This window comes from Coregonus clupeaformis, chromosome 39 (assembly GCF_020615455.1).
Source record: "Coregonus clupeaformis isolate EN_2021a chromosome 39, ASM2061545v1, whole genome shotgun sequence".
Lineage (NCBI taxonomy): Eukaryota > Metazoa > Chordata > Actinopteri > Salmoniformes > Salmonidae > Coregonus > Coregonus clupeaformis.
In genome coordinates, this window is record NC_059230.1 from 11,874,002 (window position 1) to 11,900,457 (window position 26,456).

Sequence of the window (26,456 nt, forward strand, 5' to 3'; positions counted from 1 at the left end):
GGAACATCAACATAACGTTGAATTAATGCTGAAACAACCCATAATACAGAGTGAGTTCTGCCACAGTTAGTACCAGCTATGACAGGGGTCATATGATAGGGCACATTTACCTGTGAAGCCCCCATCAGCGATGTTGAACATGAAGCGCCGTCGCTCGGGGGGGGTGATGGGTGGTTTCGGCAAGGTGTCTTTGGCAACCTCCTCCTTCGCCATTTCTTTCCCAGCATCCTTCTCACCTTTTACTTCCTCTGTGAGCAGGAAAAACACAAGCAAGTTCATTCAGATAAGTGGATGCCATTGAAATATACCTAATAGTGTATCCCTATCTACCAGTGACTAGCCAGTGAGTCACTAACTAACTGACTAACTAACAGACAGTTACAGATGGACGGACAGACAGACAGACAGGTGAGGTCACTCACCTTTCATCACGTCAGAGGGTTGCTGTCGCTCCATCTTTTCCATGTGGTCTGTCCCTTCTGTGGGGACAGGGGCCTCCTCACTCTTCTCCTTCTCCATGTCCGTCGTCTTGTCCTTGTTGTTGTCCTTCTCCACCTCCACCTTCTCTCCAGGTGAGAGTGTTACACTACCTGGTTTCTCATCTTTGACCTCCGACCCTTGTTTAGTTGTTTCTCCGGAGGACCCCTTCTCCTTACTCTCCTCTTCAACTTTCCCCTCCTCCTCTTTTGTAGCACTTACTTCCTTGTCTGTTGTTGTGTTAGGGGATAATTCTTGTAGAGCTTCTTTGGTAGGGATTAGAGGCTGGGGACATGACAAAACATAATGTTCAGTGACAGTTATTGGTAGCAAGATTTATGATAGCAGAATGTATTAAGACTGTGAACTGTGTAATTAATAACATTCAATCTCTCACCTCTTCATGGTCTGCACTGTTGTTGCTCTCTACCTCCTTCCCCTTGTCTCCCTCCTTCTCTCCATCTTTCCCATTCTTCTCTAGTTTGTCTGAGGGAGCAGGGGTAGCTGAACACAACAAACAGGCAGAGGGTCATCTCTCTCTCTCTCTCACACACACACACACACAGACACACACACACACACACACACACACACGTAGTGGGAGAGATGATGACCTTCTTGGACTCTGTGATTCAGACGCGTCGGTGACTGGCTGGCGTGGGAGCACAGCGTGATGATTCAATCACAATTTATGACATAGTCCGGATAGACGGCCATATGTTCGCACTTCAAAGAGCACGGTACATCCTGAACTCGCACCCCCAGCCCTCGGAGGGACATCGACCTACAGGAGATTCTATTTGTCTCCTGGTGCCTTCAAGGCTGAAAGTGATTAAAACTGGAACTGACGTTGTGAATGTTTGTGTGAATTAAATTGTTGTGTATGGTTTGTTCCAAGAGATTATAAAGCGGATTACTTTTTATATGTCTTATCGCAATGTATTTATTCCGGTTGATGTATTTTCAGAGACCGGGTCGAAAATGGTATGTTGGTTTGACCGGTTTTCACACACATTCCTGTTGTCCGGTCATAACATTCACATTTAATTTAGTTGGTTAGATTCATATCTGGGTGTGATGTTCTTTTGTTTTTCACCAGCAGAATGCAAAGTAATGTTCATTTAGGTTGCTGGTGATTTTCTGTTTTTCCCCTGGATAAAAGGTCAGAGTTTTCTCTGGTAAATTGAGACACAGTCCTATAATCTCCTGGTGTACGCAGTATGCCATATATTTACACTTGGTTTATTTCATATATTTTTACGTTGGGATAACTTTTTTGCAAGCTCCATGTGTGTACAGACCTTTTCTCTCAGAGATTATTCTGAACTGAAGAGACGTGTAACCACGTTGTCTTAGCCTATTGGTGATAGTCATTTACTCTGTGTTATTCTGTAACGTATCATGCATTTCATGTAGCATTTATTCACATAATAATGGAGTCAGATTGATGAATGTAGCCTACTGTAGTTTCCACGCACAGTTATCACAGTCAGACTTGAGTGCCCTCTGCTGGGTATCCTGTGAGCTGCGTGCCTGCCTGCGTCATTGTGTGTGCACGTGTCTTTGTTCACCCACCTGGTTTGGAGGTGCAGGGGGTGTTGTCTGAGGTACAGCTGGGGTCAGAGGTGGGCGTAGCGGTCTTCATGGTCCCCCCAGGGGAGGAGGCTCTGGAAGAAGAAGACACACTGACCTCTGGTCTCAGGGCCTCTGGCTTCATCTCTGGCTTCATCTCTGGGAGACTCCACCGCCCGTTGATGTGCTCAAACTCCTGGATCTGAGGAAGGGGGGGGTGACAGAACCAAGCAATAAAGTATTCTATTCTGTTCTGTTCTATTCTAGCCAACAGTCCCTTTCCCTTGGAAAGAAATTGACCCTAATTTATCAGTCTAGTCATTGATTTATCTTTATGTTACAAGGAAGTCATAGCCTGGGAAAATGTCTTAGTGGATAAGAAAGAAGTTTAATGACTGTACAATGTCTGTATTTCCTCATATGATTCTGGTCTGATTCTGTTCTGACAGGTCTGAATCAATTAAAGCTTTGCCAAAAAACAGACAATTACTATTGGTTGATACAGTGGCTTGCGAAAGTATTCACCCCCTGGGCATTTTTCCATTTTGTTGCCTTACGACCTGGAATTAAAATGGATTTTTTGGGGGTTTGTATCATTTGATTTACACAACATGACTACCACTTTGAAGATGCAAAATATTTTGTTTTGTGAAACAAACAAGAAATAAGACAAAAAAACAGAAAACTTGAGCGTGCATAACTATTCACCCCCCAAAGTCAATACTTTGTAGAGCCACCTTTTGCGGCCCTCTCTTGGCAGGTTTGTTGTGGTGCCATATTCTTTCAATTTTTTAATAATGGATTGAATGGTGTTCTGTGGGATGTTCAAAGTTTCTGATATTTTTTTTAGAACCCAACCCTGATCTGTACTTCTCCACAACTTTGTCCCTGACCTGTTTGGAGAGCTCCTTTGTCTTCATGGTGCCGCTTGCTTGGTGGTGCCCCTTGCTTAGTGGTGTTGCAGACTCTGGGGCCTTTCAGAACAGGTGTATATATACTGAGATCATGTGACACTTAGATTGCACACATATGGACTTTATTTAACTAATTATGTGACTTCTGAAGGTAATTGGTTGCACCAGATCTTATTTAGGGGCTTCATAGCAAAGGGGGTGAATACATATGCACGCAGCACTTTTCCATATTTTTTTTGGTATAATTTTTCGAAAAAAAATATTTTTTTCATTTCAATTCACCAATTTGGACTATTTTGTGTATGTCCATTTTATGAAATCCAAATAAAAATCAATTTAAATTACAGGTTTAATGAAACAAAATAGGAAAAACGCCAAGGGGATGAATACTTTTGCAAGGCACTGTTTGTAGCTAGCTAGCCTGTTAGCTTAGCATTGTGGTTTCTAAGATACACTTTGACCCCTGACCTTCTTCTTGACCAGAGACATGACCCCGATGCGGGTGAGCACGGGCTGCCGGCACAGGCCCTCCCTTGGCACGCCGTCTGCAAATGTCTCAGCACCGTCGGCCACGGGCTCACACAGGTGACGCATGAACAGAGACACATACGCCCTGAAAGAGAGAAAGAGAAGAGAGAGGGAATAGAGTGATACCAAAGATGAGAGAAATGAGGGAGCGAAAGAGAACAAGGCAGAAAGAGGCAGCAAAAAAGGGGGAAGAGGGGGAAGAGATAAAAACGGAAAAACTGAAAACAGAAAGGGACCAGACCAGCAGCAACATTGTAGCATGAAGATCTTAGTGTAAACTCATACTGTAGCCTGCCTATGACTCAAACAATAAGGACGCTATGCCATGTCAGTCCCACTCCACTCACTTGAACTCCTTCTCACTCTTGCCCCTCAGGTCTCTGACCAGCCACTGGCAGGAGAAGGCGTCCTGGGCGGGCATGCCCCAACGCATCACCGCGTTTAGGAAGGCTTTCCGCTGGCGCGTGTTGAAGCCCAACACCTAGAGAGGTAGAGGGGACAGAGGACATAAGAACTTTATAACACATTCATAACCATACATACTGCCTACATACAGAGATGAAGGGAACGTACATGAGGACATAAGACCCTCTACAGCATTTATACATTCTTATGTCAACTTATGTTAGCAAGAAGAGCAGATAGGTTATTGTGTCTAACCTCCAAGTTGCCCCCTACTCTGGCCAACAGGGGGGGAAGTGGCTTGTCTCTCTCGTTCCTCATCTGGCGACGGGACTGTCGGCGAGAACCTGGATAAAGATAGAGAGAGGAGGAAAGGGGGGAGAGAGAGAGAGAGAGAGAGAGAGAGAGAGAGAGAGAGAGAGAGAGAGAGAGAGAGAGAGAGAGAGAGAGAGAGAGAGAGAGAGAGCGAGAGATAGAGAGAGAGAGAGAGAGAGAGAGAGAGCGAGAGAGAGAGACAGAGGGAGAGAGAGAGAGAGAGAGAGAGAGAGAGAGAGAGAGAGAGCGAGAGAGAGAGAGATAGAGAGAGAGAGAGAGAGAGAGAGAGAGAGAGAGAGAGAGAGAAGGGCAACCAGTGATTAACAAACACCATTGTAAATATAACCCATATTTATGTTTATTTATTTCCCATTTGTACTTTAACTATTTGCAAATCATTACAACACTGTATATAGACATAATATGACATTTGAAATGTCTCTATTGTTTTGGAACTTGTGAGTGTAATGTTTACTGTTAATATTTATTGTTTATTTCACTTTAGTTTTTGTTATCTACTTCACTTGCTTTGGCAATGTAAACATATGTTTCCCATGCCAATAAAGCCCTTAAATTGAAGTGAATTGAATTGAATTGAGAGAGAAAGACAGAGAGAGAGAGATAGGAAATCAGGAAAGTAACCAGCATAGTCATTATGGTACTAGAGTGAAGCAGACATAACATCTCAAATCTAATAATCCATCTGTTACAAGGGTGTCAAACTCAATTCCTGGAGGGCTGTGTGTCTGCTGGTTTTTGTTATTTCCTTTCAATTTCTGTCCAATTTAGACAAAAACAACCTGGTGAGGGGAGTTCCTTACTAATCAATTATCTTAATTAATCAATCAAGTACAAGGGAGGAGCTAAAACCAGCAGACCTTCGTCCCTCGAGGACAGGAGTTTGACACGTGAGCTATCCCAACACATTCAACAGAAAAGGCTTCATTCCAAACGTGTTGTGCCTTGTGTACTGAGGCCTACCTTCTGGCCTCTCGTCAAAGTCTTCATCCTCCTCCTCGGAGCCCACAGAGTACTCGGACTGGTTATCTGAAATACCAGCATGCCACTCTGAAACAGCACATGGTGTACCGTCAATAGGCTAGGCCCACTGACCCCATGCAGCTACCACTAGCAATACTTTAGCAATACCTAACGTATAGCACAGAGACCATATACAGTGAGGGAAAAAAGTATTTGATCCCCTGCTGATTTTGTACGTTTGCCCACTGACAAAGACATGATCAGTCTATAATTTTAATGGTAGGTTTATTTGGACAGTGAGAGACATAATAACAACAGAAAAATGCATTTCAAAAATGTTATAAATTGATTTGCATTTTAATGAGGGAAATAAGTATTTGACCCCTCTGCAAAACATGACTTAGTACTTGGTGGCAAAACCCTTGTTGGCAATCACAGAGGTCAGACGTTTCTTGTAGTTGGCCACCAGGTTTGCACACATCTCAGGAGGGATTTTGTTCCACTCCTCTTTGCAGATCTTCTCCAAGTCATTAAGGTTTCGAGGCTGACGTTTGGCAACTCGAACCTTCAGCTCCCTCCACAGCTTTTCTATGGGATTAAGGTCTGGAGACTGGCTAGGCCACTCCAGGACCTTAATGTGCTTCTTCTTGAGCCACTCCTTTGTTGCCTTGGCCGTGTGTTTTGGGTCATTGTCATGCTGGAATACCCATCCACGACCCATTTTCAATGCCCTGGCTGAGGGAAGGAGGTTCTCACCCAAGATTTGACGGTACATGGCCCCATCCATCGTCCCTTTGATGCGGTGAAGTTATCCTGTCCCCTTAGCAGAAAAACATCCCCAAAGCATAATGTTTCCACCTCCATGTTTGACGGTGGGGATGGTGTTCTTGGGGTCATAGGCAGCATTCCTCCTCCTCCAAACACGGCGAGTTGAGTTGATGCCAAAGAGCTCGATTTTGGTCTCATCTGACCATAACACTTTCACCCAGTTCTCCTCTGAATCATTCAGATGTTCATTGGCAAACTTCAGACGGCCCTGTATATGTGCTTTCTTGAGCAGGCGGACCTTGCGGGCGCTGCAGGATTTCAGTCCTTCACGGCGTAGTGTGTTACCAATTGTTTTATTGGTGACTATGGTCCCAGCTGCCTTGAGATCATTGACAATATCCTCCTGTGTAGTTCTGGGCTGATTTCTCACCGTTCTCATGATCATTGCAACTCCACGAGGTGAGATCTTGCATGGAGCCCCAGGCCGAGGGAGATTGACAGTTCTTTTGTGTTTCTTCCATTTGCGAATAATCGCACCAACTGTTGTCACCTTCTCACCAAGCTGCTTGGCGATGGTCTTGTAGCCCATTCCAGCCTTGTGTAGGTCTACAATCTTGTCCCTGACATCCTTCGAGAGCTCTTTGGTCTTGGCCATGGTGAAGAGTTTGGAATCTGATTGATTGATTGCTTCTGTGGACAGGTGTCTTTTATACAGGTAACAAACTGAGTGTGCTCCTAATCTCAGCTCGTTACCTGTATAAAAGACACCTGTGAGCCAGAAATCTTTCTGATTGAGAGGGGGTCAAATACTTATTTCCCTCATTAAAATGCAAATCAATTTATAACATTTTTGACATGCGTTTTTCTGGATTTTTTTGTTGTTATTCTGTCTCTCACTGTTCAAATAAACCTACCATTAAAATTATAGACTGATCATTTCTTTGTCAGTGGGCAAACGTACAAAATCAGCAGGGGATCAAATACCTTTTTCCCTCATTGTATGACATGATCTAACTCTATCAAAGAGAACAACTTTTATTTAAAACAATCATGGATGAACCAATATATGGGCAAGACACAAAGTAGGAGGAGTCCAACCCTTCTTTTATTATAAAAAATAGTTATTCAGAATGCCGAAGGTGTGGCAGTACAAAATGGCCCATGTTGTCATAGTGATGCATGCTAATAAATAAACAACACCTACATCCATCTCCGTGACAACCAGGACTGATGGTTACCAACTACCTACCTTGGTCCTCCTGTGCTGCGTCGTTGTAGTTGACAGGCTTGCGGTTCCTCTTGCCCTTCCCCAGTTTACTGGCCAGGTCCTCCTGCTGCTGCTCATAGTGGTGTCTCAGCAGCTTCTCCCAGTATTCTGGATCTACACACTCCTCCTGCTTAATGATCTCACGCTCCACCTCCTCAATCTGGATACACACATGCAAGAACAATGAAGTACATTTTACATACAACCAATGTGATATAATCTACTTATAAACCCATTTACAGCTCAATGGAAAGTGTTAACAGTTTACACACAGATAAATATAAAAGGAACAAAAGTACACCAAAGTGCCATACACATTTTTGTAAACATTAAAGCATACAAAAAGTTATAATCTAAAACAGTAATGTTATCTATCACTTCTCTCTCTAACCCCCCCTCTCCATCATTCTCTCTGTACCTCACCTTATCCTCCTCTAGGACCATGTAGCGGGCCACTTAGAAGGAGCTGAGGTACTCCCCAACCCCTCCCTGCCCCAAACCTCACCTCACCTCACCTTTCCCAAACCTCTCTCTCTCCTTCCCTCTCTCACCTTATCCTCCTCTCGGACCATGTAACGGGCCACTTTGAAGGAGCTGAGGTATTCGTTCATGTTCTGCATGTCTGTGTCGTCCGTAGCGTCCTGGCTCCGGTCCAGCAGTCTCTCGATGGCTGAGCTGTCGTAGTGGATCACACTGCCCTCATCGTCCCTGTTGTCCCCCGCTGGACACCGTAGGGGAGAGAGAGTGGACATACGTGGTGGTGAGAGGACTTTGAGGGAATAGAAAACGGTGGTGAAACAAAGATGAGGATGTGACTAAAATCCATCTATATAAAGATGTATCTAACAACCCCCAAAATGCAAGTGTATTCCCTAACAAACCCCTCATATTACAGAATTCTCACAAATCACTGACATCTAAACATATATCCAAAATAAACGTCCTATCCTCGCATTTCTCCCTCTGAAATCCCTCCATCCTCTTCCTGCTCCTCCTCTATCCTTCCCTCTCCCCCTTTATCTTATCCTCCACCCATACCTCACAATCCATCATCAATCAAATCAAATCAATCAACAAATGTCACTTACATTCGATCTCGTCCTTGAAGAGTTCCTCGGTGCCGAACTTGAGGATGTCGTCCAGTTCCTGTTTGGACATGGATCCAGCCTTGGAGCCCAGGCCGGGCCTCACCACTAGGTGGGTCAACATCATCTTCCTCTTGGCCACCTGGGTGATGCGCTCCTCCACACTGGCACGGGTCACGAAGCGATATATCATCACCTTGTTGGCCTGCCCGATGCGGTGGGCACGACTGAACGCCTTGTGAGGGAGAGGAGGAAAGAGTGAGACAGCAGGGTAGGGAATGGACAGAATGAGGGAGAGGGAAAAACGGATTACAGAATTAACCATTATTTACTTTTTTTCCTCTTCGGAGGACAAATATCTTTTTTGTTTTTTTTTACAGCTTTTCTGCTACATATACATACATTTTACATATACATTTTACATATACATTTTAAATACATGGTACTTTTATATAAAGCAGTCACATAATAATAATACATTACCAAACATAAGCTCTTTAATCCCACCCCTCAGCCACTCAGCCCATCCTACCCATCACCATAGACCACCCTTGTTTGGTTTCCATGTGCCATATATTTTTCAATTGTGCTGTGATGTTTTATATACATTTTGAACCTTTCTAATCGTATAGTATCCACAGATTATGAGCTAAAGATGAGAACCTTTCCTACGAGTATTATTATATTATTTATTGACTGACTATGGCTTTCCAAATCGCCCAACACAGCTATTTCTAAGGTTCATTTTAAGTGAATGTTGTGATTTTTTAACCATTCCTGGACCTGTGAACAGAAACAAGCTACATAGGGGCATTACCAGAATAAATGATCTAGTGATTCTGTCTCTTCGCAGCTAAATCTACAGAGCTGAGATTGTTGTATGCCCCATATACAGCTCTGGAAAAAATGTAAAATTTATTTTTCATAAATCAGCATCTCTACATGTATGCCAGCCATTCCATTCCAGTGTCTGTTGAATTCCAACACAGGCACACCTCATTCTACTGAATTAGGTACTGATTAGGTGATCACCTGAACCAAATCTTATTTAATGAGGGAAAGAATAAAAACCACTGCTGTGGTCATCACTATCCTCTTGCAATAGGACCAGCTGGATAGCAGAAACAGTGCTAATAGTACCTCAAACGTAATATTAATCAAAAAATAACTATGGACCATGCCAAAAGAGTTGAAAAGGAAAGTTTTGAGTGAGGAAAAGAAGGGTTCAATTTTGGCTTTACTGGCAGAGGGATACAGTGATCATCAGGTTGCTTCCATCCTTAAAATTTCAAAGACGGCGGTTCATAAGAACAAGGTCAAGCAGCAGACATTGGGGACAACAAAGCTACAGACCGGCAGAGGGCGAAAACGATTCTCTACTGACCGGGATGACCGCCAACTCATTTGAATGTCACTCAACAACCGTAGGATGACATCAAGTGACCTACAAAAATAATTGCAAACGGCAGCTGGGGTGAAGTGCACGGCGAAGACGGTTCGAAACAGGCTCCTAGGTAAAGGGCTGAAGTCGTGTAAAGCTAGAAAAAAGCCCTTCATCAATGAGAAGCAAAGAAGAGCCAGGCTGAGGTTTGCAAAAGACCATAAGGATTGGACCGTAGAGGACTGGAGTAAGGTCATCTTCTCTGATGAGTCCAATTTTCCGTTTTGCCCAACACCTGGTCGTCTAATGGTTAGACGGAGACCTGGAGAGGCCTACAAGCCACAGTGTCTCGCACCCACTGTGAAATTTGGTGGAGGATCGGTGATGATCTGGGGGTGCTTCAGCAAGGCTGGAATCGGGCAGATTTGTCTTTGTGAAGGACGCATGAATCAAGCCATGTACAAGGTTGTCCTGGAAGAAAACTTGCTTCCTTTTGCTCTGACATTGTTCCCCAACTCTGAGGATTGTTTTTTCCAGCAGGACAATGCGCCATTCCACACAGCCAGGTCAATCAAGGTGTGGATGGAGGACCACCAGATCAAGACCCTGTCATGGCCAGCTCAATCTCCAGACATGAACCCCATTGAAAACTTCTGGAATGTGATCAAGAGGAAGATGGATGGTCACAAGCCATCAAACAAAGCCGAGCTGCTTGAATTTTTGCGCCAGGAGTGGCATAAAGTCACCCAACATCAATGTGAAAGACTGGTGGAGAGCATGCCAGAGTTGTATATAGCATTCTGTTGGTGGCAAGAATTGTATATAATAATTTAAGTGTTGAATCAAGTGTTCTTTTTTGTACCAGTTCATAAACCATGTGCCATGGAATCGGTACATCAAAAATCTCTTCCCATTTATTTTGCAACCTGTATGGCGCAGCTGTCAACATTTTTGTCCTCAAATGAAACTGGAATATTTTTCTATTTATGCCAATTCCTTTCAGCATATTTGTATCTTTAATATATGGCAGGCAAACAAGTTCCCTACCTTCTCCCTTTTCCACTTGCCTCCTCCATTTTTGTGGTAATGCTGCAATCAGTTGGTTGTAAATTTGGATTGAGCAGACATTCCCATATATTTTAGATAGCTGCATATGTGACATAACTCCACCGTTTCTATTCATTATTTACTGTTTGTATGATGTTTAAAGAGCTAAAATTAAGGGCATGGAAATGGATGAAAACTCATTTTTTATTTTTTATAATGGACATTATTTAAACATTGAAGTGACAGTGACAGTCTACCTGGATGTCATTGTGGGGGTTCCAGTCTGAGTCGAAGATGACAACAGTGTCTGCTGTAGCCAGGTTAATCCCCAGACCCCCTGCCCTGGTGGACAGCAGGAAACAGAACTGAGGAGCACCAGGAGCTGAGCGAGAGAGAGAGAGAGAGAGAGAGAGAGAGAGAGAGAGAGAGAGAGAGAGAGAGAGAGAGAGAGAGAGAGAGTGATAGAGAGAGAGAGAGAGTGATAGAGAGAGAGACAGACAGACAGACAGACAGACAGACAGACAGACAGACAGACAGAGAGGGAGAGAGGGAGAGAGGGAGATAGAGGGGGAGAGAGAGAGAGAGAGAGAGAGAGAGAGAGAGAGAGAGAGAGAGAGAGAGAGAGAGAGAGAGAGAGAGAGAGAGAGAGAGAGAGAGAGAAATAGAGGGGGAGAGAAAGAGAGAGAGAGCGAGAGAGAGAGAGAGAGAGAGAGAGGAGGAGAGAGAGAGAGAGAGAGAGAGAGAGAGAGAGAGAGAGAGAGAGAGAGAGAGAGAGAGAGAGAGAGAGAGAGAGAGAGAGAGAGAAAGCGAGACAGACATACAGATAGACAGACAGAGAGGGAGAGAGGGAGATAGAGAGAGAGAGAGAGAGAGAGAGAGAGAGAGAGAGAGAGAGAGAGAGAGAGAGAGAGAGAGAGAGAGAGAGAGAGAGAGAGAGAGAGAGAGAGAGAGAGAGAGAGCGAGAGAGAGGGAGAGAGAGAGATAGAGGGAGAGAGGGAGATAGATAGGGGGAGAGAAAGAAATTGCATTAGACACTGATATTGGAAGAAGAAAAAAACATTGCAATGTTCCCTTTCATCTAAAAGGCTTGTATTTAGTGGACTATGAGTGTCTGACTCACCATTGAACCTGTCTATGGCCTCCTGTCTCAGAGCTCCTGTGATTCCTCCATCGATCCTCTCGTACTTATAACCCTCAAAGTCCAGGAAGTCCTCCAACAGGTCCAACATCTTAGTCATCTACCAGGGAGAGAGGAGAGAGGGGGAGGAGAGCAGGAGAAAGCAGAGAAATTGTTACGGAAGTGCTAACAGTGCGCATGTTTGTATTGCGCGTGTGTGTGTGTGTATGTGTGTGTGTGTGCTTATGTACCAACCTGTGAGAAGACCAGCACCCGGTGTCCCTGGTCCTTCAGTTTCCTCATCATCTTCTGCAGCAGAGTCAGTTTCCCAGAAGCCTTTGTGAGGTCCGTGCCCTCGTAAGCTCCGCTTGCCGTCTTACGGGCTTCCTAATACCACGGTAAAGACAACACACCATGGCCATGTGATGATATATAACTCATACATTATACAGATATAGCTTCTTTATTGAACTTGAATAACTGAAAGAATATCAACTCTTTAATTTCCATGAACATCTGTTTTTGGCCATATTTACCTTCATGCATATTCCTAGATTTTTTCCCCCCTGGACTGTAATAAGTTATTGTAATAGGCTGTTAACATTTGTATCTATACTACTCCTACCAGAAGGTGTCACTGTTCTGCAATTCAGAGGTGAATTACAGTCTCCTTACAGTGGAAAATGTGATTATTATATAATTGCCACAATGTTGATATTGCTGTAACATAAGTTAATATATACTAATATTTAGTTGCACCCCCTTTTGCCCTCAGAACAGCCTCAATTCGTTGGGGCATGGACTACAAGGTGTCTAAAGCGTTCCACAGGGATGCTGGTCCATGTTGACTCCAATGCTTCCCACAGTTGTGTCAGGTTGGCTAGATGTCATTTGGGTGGTGGACCATTCTTGATACACACGGGAAACTGTTGAGCGTGAACAACCAAGCACACTGAAATCGGTGCGCCTGGCACCTACTACCATACCCCGTTCAAAGGAACTTAAATATTTTGTCTTGCCCAGTCACCTTCTGAATGGCACACATACACAATCCATGTCTCAATTGTCTCAAGGCTTAAAGATCCTTCTTTAACCTGTCTCCTCCCCTTCATCTACACTGATTGAAGTGGATTTAACAAGTGACATCAATAAGGGACCATAGCTTTCACCTGGATTCACCTGGTCAGTCTGTCATGGAAAGAGTAATGTTTTGTACACTCAGTGTATAATTATGATCATAGTTACCATGGAGGCGACAGGGAAGAGGTAGGGGTGGTTGGCACACTTCTTCAGGTCCATCATGATGTTGAGTAGAGACACCTGGTTACCTCCTCCTTTAGAGTTGAGAGCCTCAAAGTTCCTCGTCAGAATCAACTTGTAGTATTTCCTGTTAGATTACATCAATGAAGAATGCCAGTTAGTGTGTGACTGTTTTTGTGATTAACTGGTTAACTACTCCCTCACTCTCTTTTTCAGTCTCTCCATCTACCATACCATATACTTTCCCTCCTCTCTTTATTCCGCTCTTCCCTCACTCTTTCATTGCCTCTATCTATTCCTGTCCTTTCTTTCTTTCTTTCTTTCTTTCTTTCTTTCTTTCTTTCTTTCTTTCTTTCTTTCTTTCTTTCTTTCTTTCTTTCTTTCTTCTCTTTCTCTCTCCCTCCCTCTCTCTCTCTCTCTCTCTCTCTCCCTCCCTCCCACCCCCTCTCTCTCTCTCTCTCTCTCCCTCCCTCCCTCTCTCAATTCAATTCAATAGACTTTATTGACATGGCAAGTAAAATTACTTACATTGTCAAAGTATACATATAACAAAAATGGTGGGACCAACAGCTATAATAATAGTAGTAGTGGAAATGGGACTACCATTAACAGCAACTACAACAACAATATTAATGAGAATAACAATACATTAAAGCAATAGTAGTCGACCAATCTCAACATGACTGAGAAGACACATTACATGCTATGAAAGCCAAAACAAAACAGGAAATATTATTGACATTACATTACACTTTTCACTGGCTGTCCCTCAGGTTGTGGCAGGAGGACACATATTTGGCTGCCAAAATTGCACACTTTGGCTTTTCACCCAATAAATATTTGATTTTTTTCTTCCTCTTTTATAGTTTCAAATTCTTTGTACTGAATGATAATTTTGGGAAAGAAAGATTCTCTTAGGTCTGAGTATTTGTCACAGTGTAATAGGAAATGCAGCTCTGTCTCTACCTCTCCCCGGGGGCAGAGTGAGCACAGCCTGTCCTCTCTGGGCAGCCAGGTTTGCCTGTGACGACCGGGTCTCTATAGCCAGACTGTGCTCACTGAGTCTGTACCTAGTCAGTGTTTTTCTCAGTTTTCTATCAGTCACAGTGGTCAGATAGTCTGCCACCATGTACTGTCTGTTTAGGAGCCAAATAGCATTGAAGTTTACTTTGATTTTTTTGTGGTGTCTTTCCAATAGGTGATATATTTTTCTTTTTGCTTTGTGATGATTTGGTTGGGCCAGATTTTCTGAGTGCTGTCCTGAGGCTCTATGAGGTTGGTTTTGGTTAGTGAACTGAGCCTCAGAACCAGCTGGCTGAGGGGACTCTTCTCTTGTTTCATCTCTTGACATAGTAGAGCTGTGTGATGGAATGTTTTGGGGTCACTTGTTTTTAGATGGTTGTAAAATTTGATGGCTCTTTTTTCTATTCGAATAAGGAGGGGGTATTGGCCCAATTCTGCTCTACATGCGTTATTTGGAGTTTTTCTTTGCACTTGCAATACAGTCTTGCAAAACTCTGCATGCAGTATTTCGATTGGATGTTTGTCCCATTTGGTAAATTCAGTATTAGAGAGCGGACCCCATACGTCGCTGCCATATAGAGCAATTGGTTCTATAACTGATTGGAAAATTTTGAGCCAGATTCTAATTGAATTTCGATTTTAATATTCCTTTTAATGGCATAGAATGCTCTTCTTGCTTTGTCTCTCAGCTCATTCACAGCCATGTGAAAGCTACCTGTGTTGCTGATATTTAGTCCTAGATATGTGTAATTTTTGGTGTGTTCTAATAGAACTGTGTCCAAATAGAATTTATATTTGTCATCCTGATTTCCGGACCTTTTTTGGAATATCATTATATTAGTTTTTTTTAGATTAATCTGTGCAGATGATCTAGATGCTGCTGTAACCCCTCCTTAGTGGGAGACAGTAGCACCAGGTCATCTGCGTACAGCAGACACTTGATTTCAGTGTTGTGTAGGGTGAGACCAGGTGCTGCCGATTCTTCTAATGTTTTTGCCAATTCGTTAATGTAGATGTTAAATAGTGTTGGACTTATTGGGCAGCCCTGTTTCACTCCACGTCCCTGAGAGAAGAAGTCTGTTTGCTTGTTGCCGATTTTAATCACACATTTGTTTTTAGTGTACATTGATTTAATAACATCATATGTTTTCCCTCCAATACCACTTTCTATTAGTTTGTAAAAAGACCTTCGTACAAATTGAATCAAATGCTTTCTGAAGTCTACAAAACACGAGTAGATTTTGCCTTTGTTTTGATTTACTTGTTTGTCAATTAGAGTCTGGAGGGTGTAAATGTGGTCTGTTGTACGATAATTTTTTACAAATCCAATCTGGCTTCTGCTTAGGACGTTGTGTTCATCAAGGAAATTATGTAGTCTGCTGTTTATGATACTGCAGAGAATTTTCCCCAAGTTGCTGTTAACGCAAATTCCTCTGTAATTATTTGGGTCAAATTTGTCTCCATTTTTATACATTGGTGTGATCAATCCTTGGTTCCAAATATCAGGGAAAATACCTGCAGTTAGGATAATGTTGAAGTTTGAGTATAGCCAATTTGAATTTGTGGTCTGTATATTTGATCATTTCATTTAAAATACCATCAGCACCACAGGCCTTTTTGGGTTGGAGAGTGCAAAGTTTTTCCAATAATTCTTGTTCTGTAATTGGGGTATCCACAGGATTCTGATAGTCTTTGACTGCTGATTCAAGGATTTGTAATTTTTCTTGTATATCTTGTTGTTCTGGGCTCTTTGTTATATTGCTGTAGAGGTTTGCAAAGTGATTTCTCCACATATCCCCATTTTGGATAGCCAATTCCTCATTATGAGGTTTGTTTAATTTATTCAAATTCTCCCAGAAGTGGTTTGATTCTATGGATTCCTCAATCACATCTAGCTGATTTCTAATGTGCTGTTCTTTTTGTTCTTAGGGTGTGTTTGTATTGCTTCAGTGTTTCCCCATATTGAAGACGTATATTTTTGTTGTCTGGGTCTCTGTGTTTATGATTAGATATATTTCTCAATGACTTTCTTAGATTTTTGCAATCATTATCAAACCATTTTTCATGACCTATTATTTTTGGTTTGCTCTTATGTTTCTTAAGATTAGCCAAGGAGGCTAATTTGTCAAATATAAAGTTTATGTTCCAAACGGCCAAATGTATACCTTCATTGGTGTAGGAGAATGTTAATGCTAAAAAGTTGTCCAGGAGAGATTGTATTTTTTGGCTACTAATTGCTTTTTGGTAGATATCTGTACTGTTTGCACTCCATCTATAGGTCTGTTTAGTACCATGTAATTTATTGGGCCGTGATGCTTCATGGTTGGGTTCTGCTCTTTTCAGATACACTGTGATTTTACTGTGGTCAGAGAGAGGTGTTAGTGGGCTGACTGTGAAGGCTCTGAGAGACTCTGGGTTAAGGTCTGTGATGAAGTAGTCTACAGTACTGCTGCCAAGGGATGAGCTGTAGGTGTACCTACCAAAAGAGTCCCCTCTTAACCTACCATTGACTATGTACAGACCCAGTGTTCGACAGAGCTTCAGGAGCTGTACTCCATTTTTGTTTTTTCACTTTGTCATAGTTGTTTCTAGGGGGGTATGTGGGGAGGTAAAGGTTGTTGCTTCCCGGTAGGTGTTTGTCCCCATGACTGTTAATAGTGTCTAGTTCTTCTGCTGTTCTAGCATTCAGGTCTCCACAGACCAGCACATTGCCTTGGGCCTGAAAGTGACTAATCTCCCCCTCTAGAATGGAGAAACTCTCTTCATTGAAGTAGGGTGACTCTGAGGGGGGAATGTATGTGGCACAGAGGAAGACGTTGTTATCTGTTAAGATAGCCTCCTTGTTGATTTTTAGCCAGATAAAGAATTCTCCTGTTTTGATAAATTCGATTGAATTAGTTAGTTCAGATTTATACCATATTAGCATTCCCCCTGAGTCTCTGCCCTGTGTGATTCCTTTTAATTTGGTGGATGGTACGATTATCTCCCTATAACCTAGTGGACAGCCAGTGGAAACATCACCTCTGCACCATGTTTCCTGTAGTACTACAATATCAACATCATCAATTTCTTTAAGGAAGTCTGGGTTTCTGCTCTTTAGCCCAAAAGCAGAGGACTTCAAGCCTTGTAAATTCCAACATGCAACGTAAAAAGACTTCATAACTGTTTTTTCTTTACATTCCAAATGAGATAAACACTCACAATCCAACAAGAACTATTAAAATAGGATTTTTCAATTAACGTAAACTCTTATTATGCAAATGTGATTTGTTTATCATTTAAGATAGTATTTGTGTCATGCCACTTGGGTGGATGTAGTGTGAGGATGGTGGAGTTCTTGTGCTCATCTTACCATGACCCTCGGCCTATCACATGTGAGCATAGTAGCTTCAGCATTTGTTTGATGTCACTCATTTCGTTGGTGGGAGCTGGACCAGTTGCTCCTCTCACAGCTTGTGCATAGCTCTGTCTGCCTGGCTGTGGCTCCTCCAGGTGTGGGTCTGTGGTGGGGGGGGGGGGGGGGGGGGGTGTTAGGCCTCGTCTGGGAGGGTCTGAAGCTGGGCTGGGATGGTCTGTGCTGCGCTGGATGTGGTGGGCATTGAGGTTGGTGGTGCTGTGGCTGTGGCTGGGGGGTCCAGGGTACTGGTCCGGGGTGTTGTCTCTGTGATCTCGGGGGGGGTGGAGATTGCTCCGCTGTTCCTGGGTGGAGAGGTCGGGATGCGGTTTAAAGCGACGTCCTTGAGAGTCTTAGCAAGGATGGGGACTGTCTCCCTGTACAGGTGAACATGGTCATAGAGACAGTCCAGATCGAGGGTGGGATGGTGGGCCAGGTGTACATTGGGTCGCAGGGCACAGTCCCGGGAGAGGCTGGCGTTTATTCTTTGGATTGTGGCAGGGTGGAAGTCCTTCCTCTGTAGAAGGGGTTGACACCACGATCCTTGAGTTGGGGAAAATTGCGGAGGCCTTCTCAATCACTCCCGTAGTGAAGTCGCCACCCTCTCCTGCTGAGCACGCAGGTCGTTGCTTCCGGTGTGTATGATTATGTGGCTTGGCGACCCAAGCTGGGCCTTATCAAGCAGCGCCATGGCACTCTGCGTTGTTGGGCACCACACCTTTCTCGTTTTGTGTCTAGGGAAAAGTTTCTTCTCCTGAACAAACTTCCCATTTGATTCCATCAACAGGACAATCTCAGCCAGTGTTTCTTCTGGACTGAGGGGGTAGAGTTGGGGCTGGTGGGTGTTGGAGCTGGGGTGTGGCTGGTCTGTGCCGGTGCCGCTGTCAGTGGGAGGCTGTTCTGGGGGCTGGGGGGGAGGTATGCAGCCGGCAGGGCTGGGGAGGCCTGGCTGGTTGAGGTGGGCTCCTCTGCTGTGTGATGGCAGGTCATAGAGTGGTGATCTAGCTGCTCCTGCAGTCTGTCTTCTGTTCTCTTTCTCTCCTGCAGCTCCTCTCTTAGTGCTGGTCAGCTCGTTATTACTGCTCTGCCTGTCTTTTTGGAGCTCTCTCACCTCCTTTGTTAGATCAGCCAGCTCTCTCTGAGTCCGTCTCTCTCTTGCTGAACTTCTTTCAACTGTGTTGCAAGGCTGCTGTCCTGCTCTGTCCGCACCTTGGTTAGGAGCTCCTCTAAGGTGTGGATGTCTGGTTGCTGTTTGCTCACACTCTCCCCTGAGCAGGACCACCTCTCCCTCCAGTGTGGTGAACTGATCCCTCATGGCAGCCATGGTGGTGAGTAGGGCCTGAGCCTGCCTCTGCACTGAGGGGGTCGCTCTCCTCCTGTGGCGTGTCCTCCACTATGGTGGGAAGAGAGGTGCTGGATGTGCCTTTTTGGGTGGGGATAGTGGGGGTGAGGGTGGTGCTGGTGGAGTTTGTCTTGTGGGAGGGCATGTCACTGGTGGTGTCCTTCTCTCTCTCTGCTCTCTCCTTAATGGTCTGAAAGTCTGTTTCAAACAGCCTAAGGTTACCTTGCACCATGACAGTCCCAGTCTTGTAGAGGTTGATTGTTATCATGGTGCTGTCAGGGTCATCTGTCTCTTTCACTTTCAGCTTCCACCCATTACAGATTCCCTCTTTCTTTACGGAAGGGTAGTGAGAGCAGACTGCTGAGCACCATGCATTTGGCTGGTCAGTGAGAAAGATGGAGATTACTCACATCACCGTTTTGTAGAGGTCTGTGAAAAGGGTTTCTGGCCTCCTTTAGTAGATTCTGTTTAAAAGCTTTCCTTGTTGTGTCATTTTGGCCTCTGGAGGGTAGAGAATGGACTCAGCGCTGAGAGGGAGTGGGGACATGGTGCCTGTGGGCTCTGCTACTACTGCTGCTGCTGCTCTGTTCTGCTGCACCGTTGCTATGGCAACCAGTTTTGTTTGTCTGCTGCTGTTGCTAGCTAGCTCCTGTTTAGCTCAAAAACCAGCAAAAAGAGTGAAAGATCTTCACACACAAAAACAGAAGATATGTTTGAAGTTGGAGTCCGTGCTTCTTTTTGATATACTCACTCAGTTTGGTCGCTTGATGTAGTTGTATTAACTCCCCTTGCTAGGTTTGTCCTAGCTCAATTTTCTGGCTGGCTTGTGAGCCTGCTGGCTAGGTTTTTGTTGTGTAGCTAGCTAGTGAGAGTCAAAACTTCTAATTTGAGGCCAGTTACTTTTTTTTCTATTCTGATTTAATAGAGTTGTTGTTCATCACTTCTTGCCTTGAATAATTTTTAGATTCGAGTGTTTATCTCATTCTAAAAACAAAAAAACTGAAATAAATCAGGAGCTCATGTTGAGCATGACCTCTCTCTCTCTCTCTCTCTCTCTCTCTCTCTCTCTCCCTCCTCCTGCCCCCCTCTCTCTCTCTCCCTCCCTCCCTCTCTCTCTCTCTCTCTCTCTCTTCTTTCTCTCTCCCTCCCTCCCTCCCTCCCTCTCTCTCTATCTCCTCTCCTCCCTCCATGCACCTCCCCCCCCTCAACTCTCTCTCCACCCTTCCACCTCACTCCTCCTTACTTCTGCATGGGGCTGAGTTCCACTCGTACGATGAGCTCAGTCTTGGCCGGCATGTTCTTGAAGACGTCAGCCTTCAGCCTCCTCAACATGTGGGGACCCAGCAGGTCGTGAAGCTTCTGGATCTGGTCCTCCTTGGAGATGTCTGCAAACTCCTCCAGGAACCCCTCCAGATTACTACAGACGGAGGGAGGGTGGAGGGAGAGGAGGAGAGTGAAAGGATGTCTGGTGAGTGGACGACATTTAGGTTGAAAACATGCAAATAGAAGTAGAGATGCACAACTGTGCTGTGTGTGAGTGGTTTGCGTGTTTATATTGCTGCGTTTAGAAAAGCAGCCCAATTCCACTAATTGGTATTTTGACCAATCACATCAGATCTTTTCACGTCAGATCTTTTTCAGAGCTGATCTGATTGGTCAAAAGACCAATTAGTGGAAATAAATTATCAGAATTGGGCAGCCTGTCTAAACGTAGCCTATGAGTGTGTGCATCTATACATCCACATACGTCCAAGTCTGTGTCAGTCTATATGTACATGTTATGTGTATGTGTTTCTATGGCTGTGTTTACACAGAGAGCCCCATTCTGATATTTGGCCCAATTATTGATCTGATAGGTCAAAAGTCCAATTAGTGGCAAAAGATCAGAATTGGTCTGTCAGTGTAAACACAGCCATTGTGTGAAGATGTGTGTGTGTGTGTGTTCCCCTACTTGAAGCGGTTGGGAGTGAGGAAGTTGAGCAGGTGGAACAGCTCCTCCAGGTTGTTCTGTAGAGGAGTACCAGTCAGCAGCAGCTTGTGGTCAATCTTATAGTCATTCAGACGTCTGAAGAACTGAGGAGAGAAAACACAGGCAATAATTCATTGATTGATTAAACAATTGATTGATTGTTGACGTTTATTGTCTTTCAAGAGGAAATTCTGTAAAGTTTCAAGTTTCAAGTTTTATTAGTGAAGTTTTCAAGTTTTATGAGCAGCGAGAGTCTTCCTGGATGGCTCGGTATTGTCTGCCTCGAAGCGAGCATAGAATGTGTTGAGCTTGTCTGGGAGGGAGGCTTTGGTGGGCACCGCACGTGCCTTTGTAGTCTTTGATAGTCTGTAGTCCTTGCCACATGCGAAGTGAGTCTGAGTTGTTGAACATCAATTAAAGAGTCTGTATTGTCTTTTTGCGTCCCTAATGGATAGCTCGTACCTGCTTGCCTTGTACTCGTATACATCGCGCACAAGGCCAATGAAATGAAATGCTTACTTGCAGGTTCCTTCTCGACAATGCAACAACAATACGACATAATAAAATATAAGAATATACACAAAGTAAATGTCTCAGTACAATAGAATAAACGTTTTAGCATGAGTATAATACAGGAAGGCACAATTTATAGTCCAATATTTTCATGTGTTTTGGGGAAGGGGGGATTGGGGGGCAAGTGTATAAATTGAGCAGTATAATAACAGTCTGGTAGCAGCAGTTGTGATGTGTGTGTAGCATGAATGTGTGTGTGTGTGTGTTTATGTGTGTGTACGTGTGTACGTGTGTGTGTGGGGGTGTGTGCATGAGTGAGTGCATGTGTGCTAAGGTGTGGAGAATCAGAGCAGGTGGTCAGTCCAGTTCAAGTGTTCGGCAGTCTGATGGCTTGTAGATACAAACTGTCTCTGAGTCTGTTGGTTTCAGACCTCATGCTCCGTTACTATCTTCATGATGGTAAGGGAGAGAACAGCTTGTGTGTGGGGTTCTTGATGATGCTGCTGGCTTTCCTCAGGCACTGTTTCAAGTATATGTCCTGGATGGGTGGGAGCACGGTTCCAGTAATGTACTGGGCCGTCTTCACCATCTGCTGGAGGGCCTTGTGGTCGTGGACGGAACAATTCCCATACTAGGCCGTGAAGCAACCGGTCAGGACGCTCTCGATGATGCAGCGGTAGTATTTGGAGAGGACCCGGGGTGGCTTGCCGAATTTCTTCAGCCACCTTAGGAAGTAGAGATGCTGCCGCGCCCTCTTTACAATGGTGGTGGTGTTGTTGGTCCATAACAAGTCCTCGGTGACGTGTACACAGAGGAACTTAAAACTCTTGACTCTCTCTACTGTAGTCCTGTTGATGTGGATCAGGGAATGTTTCCTCCTCTGCATCCTGAAGTCAACAATCAACTCCTTTGTTTTGCTGACGTTGAGATTGTTGTCCTGGCACCACAATGCCAGTTCACTTACCTCCTCCCTATAGGCTGACTCGTCGTTGTTGCTTATCAGGCCTACAACCGTGGTGTCGTCAGCAAACTTGATGATGGAGTTGGTGTCGTTCAAAGCCATGCAGTCGTGGGTGAACAGGGAGTACAGCAGAGGGCTGAGGACACACTCCTGGGGGGACCCTGTGTTATAAGTCAGTGTGGAGGAGGTGTTGTTGCCAATCCTCACAGCCTGTGGTCTGCCCGTCAGGAAGCTCTGAGCTTGGTGTCGAGCTTGGAGGGAACAGTAGTGTCGAATGCTGAACTGTAGTCAATATACAGCATTCTCACATAGGTGTTCCTCTTGTCCAGATGTGTTACGGCCATGTGAGTAGCGATGGAAATGGTATCTTCCGTGGATCTGTTGGAGCGGTAGACAAATTGGAGTGGGTCCAGTGTGCGTGGGATGCTGGCCTTGATGTGGGCCATGACCAGCCTCACGAAGCACTTCATGATGACCGAGGTGAGCGCGACGGGCGATAGTCATTTGGGGATGTCACCTTGTTTTTCTTGGGCACTGGGATGATGGTGGTCTCCTTAAAGCAGGTGAGGACTACAGCCAGGGAGAGGGACAGGTTGAAGATGTCTGAGAAGACGCCTGCCAACTGGTCAGCACACACTCTGAGGACACGGCCAGGGATGCCATCTGGGCTGGTGGCTTTGTGAGTATTCACTCGTTTGAGAGTTTTCCTCACATCACCCTCGGAGAGCGAAAGCACCTGGTCGTCTGGAGCAGCGAGAGTTTTCCTGGATACCTCGGTATTGTCTGCCTCGAAGCGAGCATAGAATGTGTTGAGCTTGTCTGGGAGGGAGGCTTCGGTGGGCACCGCACAGCTGGATTTGCCTTTGTAGTCTTTGGTAGTGTGTAGTCTTTGCCACATGCGTCGTGAGTCTGAGTTGTCGAACATCAATTTAAGGTTTGAGTCTGTATTGTCTTTTTGCGTCCCTAATGGATTTGGGGAGCTCGTACTTGGTTGCCTTGTACACGTCGCGCGCCACCGAGTCATCGGGTTCGTTCTGCTGACATTGAATGCTGCAGTACGGGCCCTCAGCATTGTACGGATATCTCCGTTCATCTAGGGTTTTTGGTTGGGGCAGTGGTGTAGTGGTGCAGGTATACTCTAATTTTGCCCTTTAGTTTTCCAAACGGCCTGTCCGGCGAAGAAAAGGCGCCCTGTCTGAAAAATTTGATAAGAAAGAATGACCTATGAATTACCTACAATGATAAATACAATATTGGTCTTTCACAGTCAGGCCAACCCAAGCTGTACTGTGAAGTAGGATAATAGTAGGCCTGCTATTGAAACAGAAAAACTGAGTCAGAAATTCACAGGTTTCAGATTTCCCCCAATTTTTTCAGGTCAAAGTCATACTTTTTTAAACAGAAAAACAACATAATTGTATGTTCTAAGTCAATAACAAGGCTTAAACCACATCAGGAGACCACTTTTGAGGTCTGGGAAAATCGAAGAAATGTAGATTTTTTTGAGTAACCCTTTAATTCACGTGTGCAGGCACCTAGCCCTATTGTTTGATTAGCGTTGTTTCTGTAGCACATGAGATGGAGTTTGCAAAAGAAATGGCCACTGGATTGACGCAAATAATCATGATATCATTCTGAAAGGTAGGCATAGCTAGTTAACATTTAATAGAGAAGGTTTCTGGGAAAGCCTTTCCATCTACCAGAAGATAGTTAGGCCTAACATTAGCATCGCTATATTTTTCCAGTTTCTTAATTGTTTGAAACCTGGACGTTTTACTTCATATTATGAGGCATGTCTTATCTTGCTTCAAAGTAGCCCATAGCCAAAATCCCACCATAGAAATGTGGAGGCAATTATTTTTATAAAGACTTACTCATTTAAATTCTCCTGTTCTATTGGTTTTCTTTCAACTTTCTTTCATTCTCTAGCAGCCAAAGGCATTATCCTAGTCATATTAGCAACCCATGATAGTTGTTGCATCTTTAAATCCCCCCTCTTTCTAACAGATATTTACATCTGTGTTCATGAAACCACTTGTATGTGCGGTGCACATTTTAGAACTTGGTGTTTTCCCGCAAATTGCATTTTGGAACATTCACACATAGGCCTACTGCTGCGCCTAAAATGTGATGAAATAATAGTTTATCAACATTTTAAGCTAAAAAGTCTGATCTGTTCCATCAGCCCTATTAGTTGATATGGTATACACCTCCACTACACTACTTTGATACCTATCAGGGGGGATTAAGAAGTGAGTATAATCAATGCCCACTGAAAAATACGTGGGTATATGGCGTATACCTGCATATACCCTCCACTACACCACTGGGTTGGAGTATGTCCGGATTGTTATTGTGGGTACAACATCATCAACACATTTCCTAATGAAGCCTTTGACTGACGATGTATATTCCTCAATGTTGATGGATGAGTCCTGGGTGGATGAATCTTTGACCATATTCCAATCAGTATTCTCAAAACAATCCTGCAGCATTGAGCCTGCCACCTCTGTCCAGCGCCTCACTATTCTCTGTGTTGGTGGGTCCCTCTTGAGTTCCTGCTTGTAGGCGGGGAGTAGGAACAGAGAGACGTGACCTGATTGGCCGAAGTTAAATACAATACAAACGCACACAAACACACACACAAAACCAAACATGGGCAGCCTACCTTGCTCTGGTTGTTCTTGAGGCGGTGGGCCTCGTCCACCACTAGACAGGCCCAGTCTATAGACTTCAGGGAGGTCTGGTCTATCGTCACCAGCTCATAGGAGGTCAATAGGACATGGAACTTTATAGGGGCTTCTCTCTGGAGAGGAGAGAGAGAGGAGGAGGGAGGGGAGAGAGAGGGGATAGAGAGGATGGGAGGGGGAGAGGGACAGAGAGAAACAGAAGCAGATATTCGATTTTTTACTTTTTTAGAAGATGGGATGAACTCTCCTCAACTCTTCTCTCCCCCCTCCTCCCCTCCTCTCCCCTCCCTTCCCCTCCTTCCTCACCCTCAGTTTGAAGGCTTTCTTCCCTCCCCGTACGGCCGCGTCGTCGAAGGTCAGCTCGTTCTCTCTGATGATGGCTCTGCTGTCCTTGTCCCCTGTGTAGGTCACCACGTAGAAGTCAGGGGCCCACATCTCAAACTCTCTCTCCCAGTTAATGATGGTGGAGAGGGGGGCGCTCACCAGGAACGGGCCCCTAGTGTGGCCCTTGGTGGGGGGAAGAGGGGAGGAGAGAGATTTTCTTTTTTTTTACAAAGATGACAGTGCAGAAGAAAGATGCATTGATAATGAATATAATATAATACTTTATTATTCTATTAAAATATAATATAATACTTTATTATTCTATTAAAACAGAATATAATACTTTATTATTCTATTAAAACAGAATATAATACTTTATTATTCTATTAAAACAGAATATAATACTTTATTATTCTATTAAAACAGAATATAATACTTTATTATTCTATTAAAACAGAATATAATACTTTATTATTCTATTAAAACAGAATATAATACTTTATTATTCTATTAAAACAGAATATAATACTTTATTATTCTATTAAAATACAACAGGATACTCAATCGGGAATTTGCATAGCACATAGAACACAGAGTTCCTAACGGTGCCGTCCTACCTCTTTGAAGAGTGAGTAGAGGAAGACGATGGTCTGGATGGTCTTGCCCAGCCCCATCTCGTCTGCCAGGATGGTGTCAGTGCCCTGTGCCCAGCTGAAACGCAGCCAGTTGAGCCCCTCCAGCTGGTACAGGTGCAGAGTGCCCCCCGTCGCCGTCACAAAGTCCGGCTGCTCCTCGTACTTTATCGTAGGCTGGAAGATAAAGAGAAGGAAAGAGAAGGAGGGATGGTGATGAACGGGGAAAAAGAAGATAAACATAATTGACATACATGTACAGAATGACACTAGAGTTTTGACTTGGTAGTGAGAGTTGATCGGCTACCGGAATGACGACCTATAGATGTGGCTGTTACAGAGTGAGTGAGCCAATCAGAACTCACGTCGTTGACAGGTGATCTGTGGGGGTCTTCGCTCTCTTCCATCCTCATGCTCCTCATCCTCCTCGGCATGTCTGGGGCCTCCTTCATCACCTCATCCCTGAATCAATCAATCCATCAATCAATCAATCA

At 44.3% G+C, this 26,456-nt stretch overlaps 1 protein-coding gene across 2 annotated transcripts in view; it reads right to left on the bottom strand.

The window, feature by feature from the left end:
• The window catches only part of LOC121554402 (chromodomain-helicase-DNA-binding protein 3), a 50,319-nt gene that overhangs the window by 12,149 nt on the left and 11,714 nt on the right, over positions 1 to 26,456 (bottom strand). The window contains exons 13-33 of one of the 2 annotated variants that reach the window (XM_045211907.1): positions 26,328 to 26,424; positions 25,948 to 26,139; positions 25,313 to 25,513; positions 24,985 to 25,122; positions 20,825 to 20,946; positions 20,117 to 20,290; positions 13,100 to 13,241; positions 12,110 to 12,241; positions 11,858 to 11,975; positions 10,995 to 11,119; positions 8,313 to 8,544; positions 7,776 to 7,945; positions 7,207 to 7,384; positions 5,190 to 5,255; positions 4,152 to 4,240; positions 3,839 to 3,972; positions 3,432 to 3,576; positions 2,053 to 2,251; positions 875 to 981; positions 423 to 762; positions 111 to 248 (exon numbers count right to left, since the gene is read on the bottom strand). In XM_045211907.1, coding sequence (XP_045067842.1) covers positions 111 to 248; positions 423 to 762; positions 875 to 981; positions 2,053 to 2,251; positions 3,432 to 3,576; positions 3,839 to 3,972; positions 4,152 to 4,240; positions 5,190 to 5,255; positions 7,207 to 7,384; positions 7,776 to 7,945; positions 8,313 to 8,544; positions 10,995 to 11,119; positions 11,858 to 11,975; positions 12,110 to 12,241; positions 13,100 to 13,241; positions 20,117 to 20,290; positions 20,825 to 20,946; positions 24,985 to 25,122; positions 25,313 to 25,513; positions 25,948 to 26,139; positions 26,328 to 26,424 — 3,239 coding nt within the window. Of the gene's footprint in view, positions 1 to 110; positions 249 to 422; positions 763 to 874; positions 982 to 2,052; positions 2,252 to 3,431; positions 3,577 to 3,838; positions 3,973 to 4,151; positions 4,241 to 5,189; positions 5,277 to 7,206; positions 7,385 to 7,775; positions 7,946 to 8,312; positions 8,545 to 10,994; positions 11,120 to 11,857; positions 11,976 to 12,109; positions 12,242 to 13,099; positions 13,242 to 20,116; positions 20,291 to 20,824; positions 20,947 to 24,984; positions 25,123 to 25,312; positions 25,514 to 25,947; positions 26,140 to 26,327; positions 26,425 to 26,456 lie in introns of both variants that reach the window. The other variant, XM_041867977.2, reaches the window with a different exon arrangement.